The sequence below is a fragment of the Chenopodium quinoa genome, unplaced genomic scaffold (genome assembly GCF_001683475.1).
Source record: "Chenopodium quinoa cultivar QQ74 unplaced genomic scaffold, ASM168347v1, whole genome shotgun sequence".
In the NCBI taxonomy this organism is placed as follows: domain Eukaryota; kingdom Viridiplantae; phylum Streptophyta; class Magnoliopsida; order Caryophyllales; family Amaranthaceae; genus Chenopodium; species Chenopodium quinoa.
Genome location: NW_018742763.1, coordinates 2,375,607 through 2,394,854, shown reverse-complemented (window position 1 = coordinate 2,394,854; position 19,248 = coordinate 2,375,607). Strand labels below are relative to the sequence as shown.

At 36.3% G+C, this 19,248-nt stretch overlaps 1 protein-coding gene across 1 annotated transcript; it reads left to right on the top strand.

The window, feature by feature from the left end:
- Positions 1-5,773: 5,773 nt before the first annotated feature.
- On the top strand, positions 5,774-19,056 carry LOC110724409 (protein SNOWY COTYLEDON 3-like). The gene is made up of 6 exons (XM_021903829.1): positions 5,774-7,941; positions 11,053-11,172; positions 11,952-12,068; positions 12,150-12,239; positions 17,780-17,887; positions 18,598-19,056. The coding sequence occupies exons 1-6, from the start codon at positions 6,112-6,114 to the stop codon at positions 18,670-18,672; spliced, it is 2,340 nt and encodes a 779-aa protein (XP_021759521.1). The 5' UTR covers positions 5,774-6,111; the 3' UTR covers positions 18,673-19,056.
- The last annotated feature ends 192 nt before the right edge of the window (positions 19,057-19,248 follow it).

The window sequence follows — 19,248 nt, the reverse complement described above, 5'->3', positions numbered from 1 at the left end:
ACTTTGGTATGACTGGCAGTTGTTGTCGATGCCTTTCGGTATTAGCTGGCGAGGTGGAGCCACAAGATGTCCTGTCGGAGTATGGAAAGGCAATAAAATGGATGTTGTTCAATGGATAGTTCGTTGTTGAACTTTGATGATTATAGGTTGCCAAGTTGAAGGTCTCAAATAATGAAAATGAGTGGGAGCCATCACTTGGGCAATAAATCCTAGATCACATATAATCCATAACACACCCAAATTTTATCATCTTATTATGAAAGTGTTCAATAATGAAGATGCTAAGATTTGCAAAGTAATGATAACTAAACCTATGTAATAAGTGAACCACAACATTCACAATTGCATAAAAGAAATCAAGCATATTAGATATGGGTGTGATTTCTATAAATGTTTTGTAAAAGAGTATTACTCTTAAAACATTTTGGGAAAACCATTTATCATAAGATGAAACAGTGGAAAGTTTCATAGTAGGATAAAATTTTACTAATTATTCCACAAACTATTTAATTATAGTTAAGAATTAAATAATGAGTCCATTAGATTTGACGAAATTCAAAATAGGGTATCAAGTCAAGTCTTGGATAAAGAAACGCCTATTAAGTGAACATTGAATGTCATATCGAAATTATCCCTAATCGAGGTCATTTGAAAGTTGGACAATTAATGTCCGTGTGAGATTAGTGTATAGTATGATTTATAGTACCGTTTCTTCTGCTACAAGGACAAGAATGTCATAAATCATTTGCATAGGTATTGGTTTGGAACTATACTAGATCGACCTATGAGAACACTTTAAGATATTTAACAATCGTCATAAGTATATTACTCATTATGGCTATCGGAACCTCTTTCCACAACCATGAGTATTGTAAGTTCTCTTGTTTGAGTACTAGTCCGTTTTGATGTTGTCAAACGTCTGCCGTACAAGATGATTTGTAATACCCTGTATTTTTGAAAGGTATTTTCTAAATTAAAGAGTATTTAGTCTCGTATTTTCGACGTATTTACTAACTTAAGAGTATCTCAGTTTTGGAGCCAAAATGATATTTGAATTTTGGCGCCTAAATCATTTATTTTAATTAAATGGATAAACTAAAAATTTTATAAATAGTATTTTGATTAAATACATAATAAAAAAAAAACTATATTAATTAATAAAATTAGAGGTATTTTCGAATTTAAAAATCTAATTTTTTGTAAATAGTATTTTCGGATTTTTCCAATAAAATCCAATTTTACTTAATATCTTGCTAAACTAATTATTTTCATGAAATAAAATTAATTTCCTAAAACTAAATAAATATCATTTTTGAATTTTACAATTAAAAAATCTGATTTTACTCTAAGTAAAAGTATTTTCATAAAATAAAATTAATTCCTAAACTAATGAAGCATATTTTCCAATTTTATACATTAAAAATCCGATTTTTATTAATTATTTGCTAAATTAATTATTTTTACGAAATAAAATGATTTCCTAAATTAATAAAATAATATTTTAAATTTTATATAATAAAAATCTAATTTTATACTTTATTATAAACCAAATTTTCAGCCACCCTAATAATTTAGCAAGAAAATTGATTTTATTCTTCCAAATATTTATAAACTTATTAAATCTTTAATTTTTGACAAATAAAGTATTTTACAAAACCCTTAAACTAACATAATAGGTCCGAAAATATTGAGTAATATTTTGCTCAATATTTTCGGCCATTCATGATTTTTTCTACAAAGATTTTTAAACTATTTTATTAAAAATAAAATCCTTTAAATTTCTTTACTTCTATTCTTAAACCTAAAATTATTTGATTCTATGTCATACTTACACTCCAAGCTTAAAACCTACCAAATAGAATTTCATGATCAAATAAATATTATAGCCTTCCATATATTTAAAATCTTAATTTCTATTCCTCAAAAACTTCCATAATTTATAAACCCTAAAATACCATAAACCCATCACTTAAACACCTATAAATACCCCTTTCAAACACCCCAAAAATCACACCAAAAACCTCAAGAAAATTCTCTTCTTCTTCCTCCCTTTTCTCACAGGTTTCTCCCCTTTCCTCCTTCCCATTTTTTCGACCACCGCCACCGCCAGCGCCCACCACCACCGACGACCACCTGCTGCCGGCGACCACCAGCAGCCGCCCCTGCCGGCCACTCTTGTTTCCCCTTGCATTGGTTCCTCCACCATCCTTCAATCCCTCCTTTCTCTTAATCTTGTTTTATATTATTAATCATTTTTCTAAATATTATTTCTTACCCAAATTAATTTTATAAAAACAGAAAAAAATTCTTTAAATTATAAAAAAAAAATTATTTTATATAATGATAATTAATTCATGCACATATAGGGTAGTTTAATTAAGTTTTTGTTGTGTTTATTTGATAGCCTTATATTAATTAAGGTTATAATTATGTGTAGGGTGTTCGTGAATTAGAGAAGTAGTTGTGAATCGCTCAAGGTTGATCAAGGTACGTTATGTGGATTGATACTTTCAAACTCTGTTTTATGTTCCGTATGAAATTATAATTCATTCCGTATAAAATTATGAATATTTACATTTCGTGTGAAATTATATTTTACTATGTTCCATGTGAAATTATGATTTGATTATGTTCGTATGAAATCATACTTTATTAAACTCCGTATGAAATTATATTTTTACAACAACATATTTATTTGATAAAATTATAACTTATTAAGTCCCGTATGAAATTACATGTAACGCATGAAATTATGTTTTATGTTCCGTATTAAATTACGGAATTATGTCGGATTGAATTTAATGCTTTTGGATTTAAATTAAAAGAGACTTTGAATTGTGATTGGAAATTATTGGAAAAGAATTACAAGTTTATTTTTATGCAAGTGTAACGGATTTTTAAAAAGGAGCTTTTATGCAAATCAATCGATGTATTATGAATCCCACTTAGGGAATAGATTAGAGAAGACTATGGACTTTGCATGACCTAGTCTTTCCTCAAGTTTGGCCTTTGATTATAAAGTAAACCACTTGGGGGGTGTGCACACTTAGTGAGGAATTGGTTTGGAATGAATCGATTGAGTTTTAACTTGTATTAAAAGAATTGGATTGGAAAAGTTCTATTTGAATACGACATTGGTATTTCTTTTATAAATTAAACGTAAATGATTTAAATTACGTTTTACTTATCTTACACATGACTTACTTAGCATATTTTGCTAATACGTGCTTTTGTTTTGGCTTTGAGAGTCCACGGACTTTATAAATTAAACGTAAATGATTCCCGTGGACTCTCGTATGCATCAATCAATTCCCACCTGAAATATTTACCTAGCATACGAGAGTCCACGGGAATTTCACCTAGCTAGGAAAAGTTTGAGTCATTTTGTGTCACGAATTATGAACGAATTTTACTATGGTTTATTTAATAAAGAATAAAGTTTTCCGCTGCAAAAGTATTTTTGTATAAGCCTTGCGTTATTACGCGGCGGTAATACAACCAAGTCTATCTCTACGGTATTTATACGTATTTTCTACAATCTACGTAGAGAGATATTTGGGGGTGTTACATGATTATAAAGGCAACACTCGGGCGGCTAAGGCCTCTTAGTAAGGGAAGCTAACAATGCCAGACTGGGAATGTCCCCCTATTGACAAATAGGGAATTTGTCTTTGTTGTTTACAAGGCCTCTCGATGAGTGAGATTGTGAAAATGCATGGCCGTGCTCAGATGGATTTCAGAAATCATCTGCTTATTGACAGTCGAACTCGGAAATCGAGAAACACTTCTGGACGTAATAAGGATTACGAAGAATCTTACCCTATAGTTCATGAAGAGACATTAGGTGACATAAGAAATAGGTTATACACAAACAGCGCGCTTGTCCGGAAGGACAAGTGGGAGATTAAAAGGAATGGTGTCCTTCGAACAAGTGTATTATTCCGATAGAGGGTTTGGAATTAATTAGGGAAGCTAATTATTCGGTGAGGTCAAGTGATCAGAATGCTTAGCTGGAGGCCACTTCCGATCAATAATATAAATGTATAATTAATATTACAGCTTGCTCTTGACTGAACCCTTCGGGTCACACCCAATTGTGTAACCGAACCGAAGCGACGAATTAATCCGAAGGATTAAATGAGTCAATAGAGATTTTACGAACTAAGGCGTCGAATTTCAAGCTTAGAGCATCGAAGCTGAGCGTCGGAAGTCGAGTCGAATTTAAGAATAGATGAGATGGAAAAATCAACCAAACAACAAGTCAATATATAGCCGTAGCCTCGCATTGGCCTAGCCAAGCGAGGGCTAGGCTATATAGGGCTGCTAGCCATAGCCGCTAGCATGGCCATAAGCCCAGCAACCCCATGTGGGTGCTGGCTAGGGCTTACTGGCCTTGCTCGCGTGCTAGCAAGGCTAGCCACAAGCTAGCGCGCTTGGCCACGCTAGCTACTATTAGCGCTAGCTAGCTCGGGCTAGCACGCTTAGGCACTCGCACACCAGTGAGCTGCTGTTGCTGTTAGCACTGAGCTTGGTGCGCGGCATAGCAGTAGCGCCCAGCAACAAGCAGCCCGCATATGCGTGGCTTGGTGTTGCGGGCAGGTGCGGGAAGGGCCAGTTGAGCAGGCCCAGCCGAGGGATTGGGCGCCAGCATGGCTGCCTTGGTGCCCAAGGCGGGCTGTCACTTGGCGGCTTCCCATTGCACCCACTTAGTGAGGGATGGCTTGGGGAGCAAGGAAGGTGTGGTCCTCCCATGTAGTCCTCATCTACTCCCTTGCTCTCCATGTGACACTTGTCGTTTGGTGATTGTTTTGGCTTTTTAATTTAATTTAGAATTAAATTAAATCTTACTTTTTTTATTTTACCAACTATCCCACATTGAAAGATGATGGGAATTTTTGGGAACAATTCCTTATAAATATCAATCATTGGGTATTGGGATTTTCACTTGAGTTGGTGAACTTTGAGGGATCTCCAAAAGCGAGAATGAAAACCTTAGTTCGTAAACTCTAACTTAAGTTTGGTCTAGCCCCGTCTAAGCTACGGGGTAGGGGGCGGTTCCGGTTCGGTGATCAAGGGTGTGAGCCGTCGGCGGATTCGCACTTGCGGAGTTTGAAGCTTTCAAGTCCGAGCTCATTGAGTGAGCGAAGCATGCATCTAGGGTGAGTTTCTTTCTCTCTCCTCTCTTTGTGTGTTTGTGTTTTGTTTATTAGCATGCTTTTGTTTATGTTGTAATTATTATGTATGCGATCCGGTTACCGGGTTTTGTTTTCGCTCGGTGTCGGATACCGCAAAACCCAACAGAAATGTCACGTCAAACCATTTTCCTTTTTATCAAACAAGCACATTATTCTTATATTTTTGTATCCTTTGAAACACTTATTTTACAATATTCATAGGTGCCAATAAGTGCTAAGATGCATTAAAAACACAAACAAAATCCGTGAAACATGAGATACACAAAAATGCATAAAAAAAAAAGAGTAATTAGTGAACTAAGACATAAATTTCTCATAATATGAAAGCTCAAAACCATTCTAAAATCATATTGTGCTGAATAACAAGCTATCAAAAGGATGTCAATAGATATGACTACGCTACGTTTAATTGTTTTGTTTTGTTCGAGTTTGACCCTTCTTAACATTTTTTATAAAATAAAAATCCGTACAAATATCCTGGAGACCGTTATTCTCCCTAAGTTGTGCTCCTCCCTCTTCCTACCAGTAATTACTCCTAATTAATTACAATTTTGAAAAAAATATTTACTGTAATGGAGTAATTGTCACGCTTCCTCCGCTTTTCACCAAGAAAATATCACCTCTCTTCTCTCTCCCAAGTCCCAACTATCAGGCTATCAGCGCTTCCTCAGTATAACGGTCAGGTTCTTCAATTGTATACTACTCTCTCCTAAAAGTGCCGGAAATTGGAAAGATCGTCGCATTTTATCTCTCAAAAGAATCGAATTTCTCTCTCTTTCTTCTAATTTTTTGCTTTCTCATTGCGGTGATTTATCTTTGATTATCATCACCATCAATTGTGAACGATTAATTTTGGAGAGAAACATAAAATTAGGGTTTTTTTGATGCTTCGATTTAGAGTTGGAGGAGGTTGATAATGGTGGTAGCAGCACCCAAAACGCCGAATCTGAAGACGAACCCGAATCTACGGTCGCAGTCGACACCTAAGAGACCTCCATTGTTGCCGTCGGAGAGAGATAACAGCAACAACAATGTCGCCATTGCAGCTCATCATCGGCGTCCGAAATCTCGGGAGGTCAATTCTCGTTATTTGTCGACTTCTTCTTCCTCCTCCACATCTGGTTCTTCCTCTTCAACTATCTCCAATTCTTCCTACTTTTCCCCCTCTTCCCGCCGATGTCCTTCCCCAGTTCCCTCTAGGACAGGGACGGCCGTTCCATCGACACCGGCGATGAATTCTAATTCAGCAGTTAAGCGTTCGCAGTCAGTAGAGCGGCGCCAACCAACTACACCGAGATTGAGAGGGGAGAGAATTTCCGGTGAGATGTCTAGTACTGCAAAATTGCTGATGTCTTCTTCGAAAGGCCTTTCAGCATCATTCCAAGGGGGGTCGTTTGCGGCGCCTACGGGTAAGAAAACTACGAAATATTCGTCTTCTCCGGTTGCGAGTTTGAGAGCGGTTAATCCGGAGAGGAAGGCGATTCCATCCAGGATGACGCCGAGAGCGGGAGGAGAAAATGCTAGGCTAATTGAGCAGAATCAGCCGTGGCCAGGTAGGTCGCGGCCGCCAGTTAGCTCGTTGAGTCGGAGTGTTGATTTGGGGGGTTGTGAGGGTACGAAATTAAGCAATGGATCTACTACCAAAGTGGTTAGGGTCCTGCAAGAGTCGTTGATGGGTGATTGTAAATTGAATAGAAGTATGAGTAAAGATGATGTAGTTAAGGGGACTAGGGACGATAATGCTAGTTGCCTTAATGAGGGTTCGGAATCGATTGTTTCTGATAGGGAGAGTGTGTCATCTGAGTGCAATTCAGCCACAGGATCACAAGATAGTAGTAATGCCAGTGTTGGTCGTGGCAAGGGTAGTGGTCGGAGTATCGTGGTTTCTCCGAAATTTTGGCAAGAGGCTAATGGTTTCCGGTCCAAACATGTCTCAGAGTCAGGTTCTCCAGTGGCTAGAAATAGTTTGTTGAAAGGGGGAGTTCCGCCTAAACTCATCCCACCTAAGAGGTTGATGTCGGATAGTTCAGGTGCGTCGCCTATAGGACCTGTCAGTAGTAGAGGAATTTCATCTCCTATTCGTGGGTCTCTGAGGCCATCCTCACCGAATCACCTAGGGTCGTCCTTGCGGCCTGCATCACCGAGTATGCTGGGGACATCTTTGAGGTCTGCATCTCCTAGTAAACAGGGGGCATCTTTGAGGCCTGCATCACCAAGTAAACCTGGGGCATCTTTGAGATCTGCATCTCCAAGTATGTCGGGGACATCTTTGCGACCTGAAACACCAAGTAAATCAGGGACTTCTTTGAGACCTGCATCACCAAGTAGACCAGCAACAGCTTTGAGGCCTGTATCACCAAGTAAGCCAAGGACAACTTTGAGGCCAGCGTCACCAGGTAAACCAGGCGCAATGTTGAGGCCTCCATCTCCAAGTAAACCAGGGATGTCTTTGAGACCTGCATCACCAAATAAGCTGGGATCAACCCTGGCATTTGAGAAGGCTTCCCCTTCAGTAGGGATGGGTCGAACAGCTAGTCCATCTAGGGTGCGAAATGCTGTGGCCAGTAATGTGACCAGCATGCCATCAGTTCTTCGCTTTGGCGCTGATGTTAGGAGGGTAAGGGTGGGTGATAGTCGTCTTGGTGATGCACATTTGCTTCGAATCTTGCATAATAGGCACTTGCAGTGGCGGTTTGTCAATGCAAGAACTGAGGCTTCCTTGTCTTTTCAAAAGTTCAACGCAGAGGTATGCTACTCTATCGCGGTGAAAGTGGTGTAGTTATTCTCAATTGCCTGTCAAAAACCTTTTTTTTTTTTTTTGAATGTGATGTACTCCGATTGAGGTTGCAATTGTTTGTTATTTACTCACATGGTTTTACCTTCCATGTTTCAATTATAGTTGTCGTGGCTTGTTTTTTATACTTATGCAAACAGTGTTGGTTATGGGAAGTCCACCCATTATGTCATCTGCAATCCTCATACAGGGCCAGCCATAGTTTGAGACAATATCTTTGTTCTTTGCTCCCTCTGTGTTCAAGGCAAAATATGGTGTCATGGTGCATTGGAGTGCTTCAAAATTTATATATGCTACCTGGCTGAACTAAGTTCAATGAAGCTGTAATGTAGAAATCAAGTGTGCACCCATATTACCTGGCTGAACTAAGTTCAAAAACTGTGTTATAATTTCTCTGTTTCCTAAAACACTTTACAATGTCGTATTTCCAAGGAAAGAGGAGAGAAAATGTTTTGCCCACTCCACCCATCTATCCATACCTACCCTACCTTATCCATGGCTTAAACTAAGGGTATTTTAGGTAATTTAGTTAGTAAAACTTGTGAATTATAAAAGGGTTACAATTATAAGGAAAATGAGGAAGTATGATACAGGGACTGGGACATGTATAAGGTTTGATTAGCTTGTCCAGTCATTATCTAATCAATGTCAAGAATGTCTTTTATTATATGAGGGAAAGAGTGGTGGGTTGGTGATGGGCTTTTAGGACAGACAAATGGTTTTGTTGGACTTGTTAGGTGAGATACTAAGTTTGTGTTTGATAAAGGTGGAGTTACATTGGATTGGGTTATAATTTCAAAGTAATTATAAATTTTAATACAAATCCACTTTTGAACTTAACTTTCCTTTGTTTGATTACCGGTTAGAGAATATGAGAGAGGAAGGGGGAAAGTAGGGAGATGGAGGGGATGATATATTAGAGAGGACTAGAGGAGAGAAGGAGAAAGGTAAAAGATGGAGTGGGAAATGTGGCATTCCTTAAACAAGGAAATTTCCACCCGTAGGATGCTTTTGAATTTAACTTTCCTTTGTTTGGTTACCGGTCAGAGAATATGAGAGAGGAAGGGGGAAAGTAGGGAGATGGAGGGGAAGATATATAGGAGAGGACTAGAGGAGAGAAGGAGAAAGGTAAAAGATGGAGTGGGAAATGTGGCATTCCTTACTCAAACACGGAAATTTCCACCCGTAGGATGCTTTAAGCTTGAAAAACATCTGTTTCTTAGACAAGTCAAATATAGTAATTTTTTTTTTTTTTTTTTTTTTATTTTTTTTTATCCGGATTATGGTTATAATGTGAAGTCCCAATGGATTTATCAAGCTGAGAAACTTGTTGGAGATTAAAATACCACTTTTGGAAATAATTGCACCTATTTTTTTTTTTATATATTTTCTAAAAAACTACCTAATAACCAATACTACACTTGAAAACCAAAAAAGTTTAGGTAGCACTGTCCACTTACAATTTCTGTCAAATAATTTTGTTTGTGCGCCCCACTTGATAGATTAGATGATGTGTATGGTACTTTTGCTATAACTAAGGGGACAAAGTCATTCATTGACTCTTCATCTCTACTACTTATGTTGAATACATGACATTTGATCATATAAATATTTTATAATATAAGTCAATAACATGCTGAACTTTTACTGATATGGGTGAATTCCATGTAAACACTTGCACGTGTTGAATACTTTTAATTTACTCTTTTTGCTGACTGAACATAGCTGCTATATACATACAAAGTTACTTGTTGCTTAATTGTTACCTGAAACTTACGTGTTTGCCAGTATGAATGGGACAATTCAAAGTCCCAAGCTTCCTGTTTGCGTGATTATGACTCTAATGATTTGTGATTTATTAGTTAATGTGCTGTTAGATACTTATGAGCATCAAAATTATGTGAAGCTCTAGCTAATTCACTTACTAGGTGGGTGTATTGATAAGGCTATCGGTTTATGAACTAATCCTGGTTAGAGTAAAATTAGTATCATGCTGCCAGAAATAATCTCATACAAGATTGAGGAAACAGGCTTCCTTGATCTCCAAGGAAATCTCATGCCACTTTCAGAATGAAAAGGAAATGAGTTCCTACTTAACTATGGAAAGCTAATGAGTACTTACTAAAAACTAACTAAGAAACTAAGAATGAAATCTCTCAGCCTGGAACCAGAATTAAGCAAGTTAATTTTCCCATTTAGCTAATGTGCCTGAATGGGACTAAGCTAAAGAGCTAGGTTCAATTTGCAAGTTGCACCATGTAAAATCCATACTTAGATGGTAATGACAAAACCATGGGCTTATTACTAAGCTATTCAGCCAGCCAAGTAACACAAGTGAGGAATTCTTGCTTAGATCAAACAAGTTGGACCCCATTGAGTGAAACAGTGATTGGCTCATCGACTGAAGTTGACTTTGAATTCTCTTAAGGGTTTTTAAATCATTGTTGTCTGTTGTAAATATGTGTGGAACTGCGTCTAGGATTTTGGGTTATGCTCAGATCCTTGTTTTAATTTAGTTACTGCTGCAGCACTTATTTGTGACATAAGGAAAGGGATTTTTGCCTGCTGCGCTAAGGTGTGCAGGTATCGACATTGTTATCACCAGTAATCACATACGTGAGCTGCTCCTGGGATCTAGGTGATCCCCATGCTATGGATTTTATTATTTGCCTGCCGCGGCATATAAAATATCTAAGATGGGATAATGGAAATAATGCTCCAGTACTGCATTATAAAAAATAGACAGCAGCATGATCCCCAGTAAGTGGAGCATGCTGCCAGTGACCATTCTTTGAGTCCTATAACATATCTTGTTCTTGTGCTTCCTGTCAATATTATTGGCTTTTGACAGGAGATGTATGGGTCCTAGACAGCAGCAACTATCAATTTCTCATTCATACTTGTAGACTTTTGGTCCCACCAACTGGGGCCTATCACATTGTAATTGAGCCCTATGCTGTGAATTCCCCCTTCTTGGTCATGAATAGTTGGGTATAAGAAGCCCTCATTTATTGAAATGTTATTATGTGGTTCTACTTTCTAACTTCTTCACATATGCACCAGAGGAGTCTTTTCAATGCATGGAAAACAACCTCTGAAATGCTCGAAGCAGTCTCTTGTAAAAGGAAAGAGCTACAATGGCTGAAGCAGAATTTGAAGCTTGTGTCTATATTGAAGGGGCAAGTAAGACTACAGCCACCATGTATTTTATTTTTTATTGCAATGTTTAAAATTATGCACTTTTACACACAGTCCTTTAATTGTCTTTTGTAATTTCTATGTTGGGAAAACTATAGTCATGCGGGACTTGTTAGATTCATTTTGAAATATACTTTCATAAAATCTTTCTTTCTTTTTTTTTTTTTTTTTTTTAATTTTACTAAAATACAAGATATTTAAGTTATAAAATGTGCATTTACAAGCGTGAATTCTCCAATGTTGCAATTTAAAAAAAAAAAAAAAAGACGGTGGATCTATATACTATTTAATTAGTTATTGTTAATGATACAGTAAAACTTAGTTTTGATTATATGTAGGGTTTTTTTTTTATGTTTTTATTTTATTTTAAAATTTTAAGTTCTGCAATTTTTAAAATGTGCAAGGCTTGTGATTTGTATTATTTTCAGAGGACTGAAGCTAATTAGCTATTTTGCTGATCATAAAAATGTAATAATAAGATAGAAGGGCATTAGGTTACCACATTCCATGTCAAGTTTTTCTAGATGCTACGTACTTGGCCTTTTTTTAAAAAAAAAAAATAAAATTATTGTATTAGTTGGACCTGTATGTAATTGTCTTTTCTTTTGTTGTGCATCTGGAAGCCTTGGATCTCTAAAAGCTAGAACTGTTAACATTATTTGTTTTAGACTGGTCATTCAAGCAACTGTCTGTCTAAGTGCACAAGGCTCCTGGCGTTTAATGATTGTTTTGATCCTTATTATGTGCTCCTAAAATGAGTGCAGATGTTATACTTGGAAGATTGGGCTCTTATGGTCAAGGATCACTGTAGTTCATTGTCTGGAGCCATTGAGTCATTAGAGGCTAGCACAATACGCCTTCCACTTGTTGGTGGAGCTAAGGTAAGTGACTTGGTTTTTTTATTGGGTGATTTAAATCTTTAGAGTCAAGTTTGACTGCAACTCTTGGCATTATTTATTCAGGGTGATATTCAAGATTTGAAGGAGGCGATATGCTCCGCTGCAGATGTGATGCATGCTATGGCTTCTTCAATATGTTCACTGTTGGAGAAGGTACGTCAAAGCTACCTTTCCATCCTATGTTCAACTGTACATAAATTATCGTATATGAGGCATCACTGCATAGTAGATTACTACAGTATAGGGCCTACTTCGTATATGTTAAATGCAGTAGGTACATCGAGATGTAAAAATTGATATCAGGCAAACAGCTTTTGGAATAGTTTTTGTAACCCTAGTTGCAAAAGTTATGAAAGGGAAAGTTATGGAAGTGGAAGAGAACTTAATGGATCAAATATATTGGAAAAATTACCCAAATTAAATACAGACTAAGAGCATAAGCAATTGATGGAGTAAAAAAAGGGCAGGGAGCCTTCTGTTTATTTATTTTGGTGGGCAGTGAAGGAAGTATCTATATCCAGAAAGATTAGGCAATGTGTAACATATCACCTGATCCGAACCTAAAATCACGTGACCACATCTGATCCAATCCTTAAATTTAAAAATACTTATCGATTGAAAATAACAAAGTAGGATCTAAATCAAATATGATGCCAAATACCCCAAAGCCAAAAGGGCAAAAAGGTGGTTGAAGGAGTGGAAGAGGCAGTTATGGACTAAATAGTGAGTGGTGACCTCCCTAGTTTATATTTGGATGTGTTTGCGATAACAGTTCAAATTCATTTCCATGGGCAATGTGGCCTAATATCTGTCATGGTAAGCCCAAAACCCTTTAGGGAGCGTTTGGTTCATCTGCAGGTATTAGGTACGGTGTTAGGTATTAAACCCATGGGTTTGGATTGAGTCATACCTAGAAACTTGTACCTTAATTCGTGTGTTTGGTTGCATAAAACTTGAATTAATTTTCATTAGTTTCACCGGCACAATTATTTATAAAAAATTATACTTCCTCCGTTTTTTTATAGTTGCAACAGTTTGACTTTTACGTTATTCATGTGTTTCACTTTGAGTAGCTTTAATGATTTATACTTAAGCAAAAATATAGTCATGTGGGATCTTGTTATTTTCGTCTCAATTTATACATTTTAATATCAAATGTTTATAATTTTTACATATTGGTATTAACGATTGAAATCATGCATCGGCAAGCGTGAACAGAGAAGTGTTGCAACTATAAACGGAGGAAGTATGTTTTTGCTCTCCTCCTTTCTCCTTGACAAATTCAAAATTGCACACCATATTGCTGCACACATTGTTTCAAAAACAAATTAAATAAATTTGCTGCTCATATCTTAAGTCACTACCAAAATTGCTCCAAATCATACTCTGTATAACACATCATCAAAAGCATTGGAAAGAAGGAATGTTTTTGTTTTTTTTTTTTTTTTTTTTGACAAATTCCAAAGAAAAAATCTTTTTGGCAACGGCAATTGCTAGTCTATAGCACTGGTTGAGTATGGGTTGACTTGAAGGTTGCTAATTTTCATGAAGTGAGTTAGGTAATTTAGATCGGAGATTAAGGCAATGGTGGAGTAGCATTGATAGCCTACGGAATTACAAATACAATGTTCCATTTATTATTTATTTTTCACATTATTTTTTTTGGTTTGATGATTCCAGACTTGGGGGTTTCTTCCAAACCCACCTCCCCCCCCCCCCCCTCCCTCGTTGGAGGTTTAGAGAGTGGGGCTCCCCAGGTATGAAAATTGCAAAAAATGTGAACCTGGTTTGGGTTTGAGTGATTCTAAACCTTTTCCAAACCCATATTTTGTAGTTAACCCAACACCCCATTAGAATGTGGCTAAGATTTAATACCATGATGACCAATGTTCTACTGGGAGAAAAAGTCATTAACCATGGGCAAATGGGTTGCAAATTTAGACTTGTTTTCCAAATTAAACAATCTAGGTTTGGGCTATTGGGGTATTCTTTTTGCAGTGTAAATGGGGGCACCAATCAAATCTGCATTTGGTCATTGTACTGGACCGTGGTTTGTGTCATTCTGAGTGAGGTTGTTGCTTGGTTGCTCAAGCACACCTCATAATCCTATTAATGATCTACCTTAGCTTAGTATTAACAGGTGTGAGGTGCAAGGCGCAGGCCCACGTCTTTTTTAGTCCAGTTGCACCTAAATTGCCTAAAATCTTTAAAATCATTTGTAGACCAAAATTTGTACTTAAAACTGCATAACAGTTATTTCTTTTTTAAGTACAATAAGACAGAAAACTGAAAGCAGGTAAAGGAAAAGGTTAAACAGAGAAAAAAATGAAGCAAAAAAAGGGAAAATGAAAAGGAAACAAAATAGAAAAAAAAAAGGTACAAGAATAGCATAGAAGAAGAAGAATAGACAAAAAAAGGAAAAAAGAGAAGATAGAAGACCAGTAGTTTTGTGGTGGCAAACGGTGACTAGAGACCGTTGGTTGTGGTAGGGAACGGGTTGTCTGGTAGTTCTCACTCTTCTTCGAAACTAGGGTTTTCAATTTACAATTGAGTTGGGGATTAGGGGTTTTCACCCGACCATTAGGGGTTTTATATAGACACATGTTTTGTTTTCAAAATATATTTGAAAAGTGAGCAGCAACTAGAGCCTTAAACCATCAAGTGACAAAGGCGCAACGCCTTGTGCCTTGGAAGATGTCATGAGGCCACCAAGGTGTGCTTTTTGAAACTAAGACCCATAGATACAGATCTTTTATCTTCATTGTTCCATTCCTCACCATTAGTTAATTACGTATTAGCATTGTCATTACCCATCCCTGTTTTTTTTTGGTAAGCAATTTTGTTTTTTTTTTTGGTTGGTTCTTTAACTCTATGTTTTTGTTCTATTTTAGTAGAAGCATAATTTCTTCCTCCCATGTTGCTTGTTTTGCAGTTTTGATTTGTTGATCTAATTTTAGATTGTATTGAATCCAATGTTCATTTATTTATGTGTGAATTCTGATAGGAAGTATATTACCCTTAGACTTGAATGTAAAAGTTAGAGTTTTATCTAGAATAACATATGTTTGAATTCAATACTTGTAAATTCCCTCTCATTATTATCTCCGAAGAATAGATTTAAGAGTATCAAACTAAATCTAAATAATCTGAACTATTGAATACGAAATACCCAACTATACTTCCTATTATGGAAAATCAAATTACAAATTCCAGTTTGCATGGTTCTTTGCTTGTGAGCCCCATACTAATGTCTTAATGGATGTTGTGGAATTCATGATGATCACAATATCACATAATAGAATTGTTTTATACTTCCTTTGTCTTCCGTAATGTGCTAACACTTTCCTTAAAAGGAAATGTCTCAATAGTTGCAACACAGTTCAACATAGAAATTTTTTCTTACAAGGTTATTGTACTACCCCTAATTAAGCAACATATAAAATATTACCCACTAATTACCCCAGCCCATTAATATCCTGTAACCACACTCTCCTTTTGCTTCAAACTCCCCCCCTCCCTCCGTACACCTTGTCCACCATAGTCACCACCAACCAAGATCACTGCTATATCCTAAATCGCCACCATCAAAACCGCCACTCCCACACGCCACCGCCACTTGTCGCCACCACTCACTATTCATGCCGCCACACTCAGCACCTTCTTGTTTGCTTATTTGATCTGATTCTCTTTTTTCTAATTTGATCTGATTTGATTGTCTGATTTGACTAAAACGTTAACCTTATATCTACGCTAATCTATAAGGGAAAAAAAATCAAATGGGGTCTTAATAGATATTTATTAATGTGTACTTTGTCAAAATGTAATTTATATAAATTTATTTTATTACGGAATTAAAGACATTTAATTATAAAACGTCGCATGTTAGTCTATAAAGTATTATCAAACTTTTTTTTATTGGATGTGAACATATTTTTTCTGATGTGATTTGAAACAAGTAATAAGTTCTAAAAAAAAATGAAAGATTAAAGTAATAAGTTCCTTTTGATTTAGTTTGTCGATGATGTTTTTAGTATATTATGTGGTCTTTTCACAATAGGTCTTATGTCAGTGGTGGTGGTATGGTTTTGTAGAAGGATAAGGAATCGGGGGTTGGGAAATAATTAGATTGATTAATTGTTGCCGTTTCATATTCTCTCTGTTTCTTAATGTGTATACAAAAGTGTGTTGCACAGTTACTTGGTGACTTCGCCTTCTCCTTGCTCCATCTCCCCCCCCCCCCCCTCCCTCTTCCACCCCATCCCTGCTTTTTGGTAATTACCACTTGTCATGGTTGGTCAATGAATCTTAAGTTGGGTGATCTAGCCTTTAATCACCCTCCCTATTACAGCTTCCAGCTGCTGCTGCTTCTCCATTAATTATCATCTTTCTCTCCTTCATTCGTCATTCTTGTCTTCCATGTTCAAATTGATCTTGAACTCCCTATTTACATAGTAAATGCTTGTACAGAAATCAGCAGCCCCTAAAGTGTTTGGCATTTTGTTAAAGTAGCCCTTTAGACCAAACCTACTTCTATTTTTGCATTGTGTTCTTCATTTGACCTTTTAGTCTTTATGACTTTGGCGTGCGTTGTTACTTTAGAATCATGGCATCTACATTTTTTTGTCTAGGTTTTGTTAAATTACCCTTGTCCCATTATTAGTTGTCTGTTTCTCATATTTCACGTGAATTAAAGGTACTCCCTCTGGCTCCGTCTCAAAATAATGTGCTCATTTCTCATTTTCATGGTCAAACTTTAATTACTTTGACCAAATATTCTTCTTAACATGTTTTTTAAAAATTTTAGTCATGTGAGATATTATTGGATTCGTCAGGTGTAGTTTTATAATTTTTGTTTATACATAATTAGATGGTCAAAGATACAATTTTTCAGATGGTGCAAAATTGAAATGACCACATCATTTTGGGACAGGGAGTAAGTAAAATTCATAAAAGTAGGCGAATTTTGTATAGTTAAGGTAAAAAAATATTATTGGCACTGATATACGGGGAAATGTTAGGGTTTTTCATATGGGAAAGGTAAAAAAGTAGGTGTATTGTAGTCAATATAAGTGATGTTTTTGGAAATACATTTTATTTTGTGACACCCTAATAGTAATATTGGAACCTAGTAATGGGATACTATTTACAATCAATTTGAGTGTTGTAATTCTTTTGGCAATGAGTTACCATGGTTGTTCAGTTTGTGGCTCTTATGGTTTTGGGTGTGTAAGTTTTTCTTTAATGTGCAATTTTAACCATTTGCAACTGTGGTTGTATGATAAATGTTATAAAATATTGTGAAATTCATATAAAGATATTGAATATATATGGCTGATCACCACTTGCCATTTCAATGATTATTTCATGGATATCAATATGAGCTCACAGAAATAAAATCAATTTGAAATGGTGTACACTGAAGCACAGTAGTCGTCATTCAACATCGTTGTTGCTCGACTGTTTCTTTGAATACTAGTTGCTAATGTATTGCTGAACCCTTTAGTGTGTTAGGATTGAGCTATGCTAATTTTCTGTTTTGTTCATGCCATTGCTTAAGTAGTTGTGTCTTGTATGAATATATTTCAGTTCAGGCATTATTTTGTTTTCTAAAAAGGCTTGAAGAAATTCTGTTGCCTGTCCAAGATAACATTTTGACCTTGTCTAGATCTGTTCTCAATTGTTGTGACTGACAGGTTGAGGATGTGAATTCATTGGTGGCAGAAGTTGCCAGCATTACTGTAAAAGAACAATCTTTCCTTAATGAGTGCAAAGACATCCTATCAATGTTGGCAGCCATGCAGGTAAATATATGGTTCAAGCACTTGCTATTTACTGTAGAAGCTGTAATAGGAATGGTGTATTGTTGCCTGTTATTCAGTGTTTTTTGTCACTGCCCTTTTTGGGTGGTAGTATTTGAAGCTTTCTAATCAAGCACCCCCACCATCTAATATGGAGATGTCTGATCTAGAACCCTTTTCATCAATGCCATATACGTGGGTTGTCAATGATAGACGGAGTTAATTTATAAAATGGGTGCAAGCCAATGGGTGAGCTGTTCAAGTAACTAGCCTTAAAAATACTAAAATACCATTAGAGGTTTTGTGTTGTATATTAATAGTCAAAAAGAGAAATAGCTATTTTAGAGGGGAGGCCCTATCAAATCAAAGATTGACATGCATTCTTTGTTTACACGACCGTTTTCATCTTGCCGGCCTCCTTAAGGGTAGGACTGCAACTTTGATGATAAGTGGACTTTAGCTGCTGATTTTAGACATAGGGTAAAGTACCTTGATGGCTCTTAATATATTCTTATGTCTTATATGACTTGGTGTTCTATGGTGGTATAATCTTCAGTTTTTTTGGTTCTATATAGGTAGCACTAATAGCTTTTTCCCGTTTCAATTTTCCTCGTCAGTCATTTTTTGCTTATTGGAGTGGCTTTACTGAACGATAACTTATGTTTAAAATAATATATGCTTATATTGTAACTGCTGGTTTGGATGGAAAACAGGTTAAAGATTGCAGCCTCAGAGCACACATGTTGCAGCTGAAATGTGCGTCATCTATCATGGCTGTCGAAGTGTAAATGTTGCACGTCATCTGGAGTTATTGATTCTAACATAACACTTTTAACTACCTACCTGATTCACTTCATTCTTACGTCAAACCGCCTGTTGAAAGGTGTGCCCAAGTTTTTGATCGGATGGAAGTTTGTCAAGAGTTCTCTGATCAGATCGAGGACATCTATATCAACTATGCAATTTGAATTGCAATTTAACTTAGGATGTCTTTGTCTATACAGGTTTTGTCTTACACTAGAAGAAAAATGTGCAAAATGTACATATTGTAATGATAGTTATATAACTTATATGTGCAGTTACAGTGGCTGTTAGCCTGTTATCAAAAGTTCTGGTGCAGTTTGTTATGGTTACATAATGCTTCTGAAATTGGCAAGTCTAATTTATTTTGATGTTTGTCTGGAGTTGAATTTTTAGCCGAATTTTTACGAAGGCCAACCCAATGTAGGAATTTCTAATTCGAATGTTCAAACACTCTGTATTAAGTTTACGGCTGATTGAGAATTTGTATTAGGAAAAACACTGGAATAATCTCAATTATTGCCAGTCTTCTTCTAGCTGACCCATCTATCATTAATTGTTAA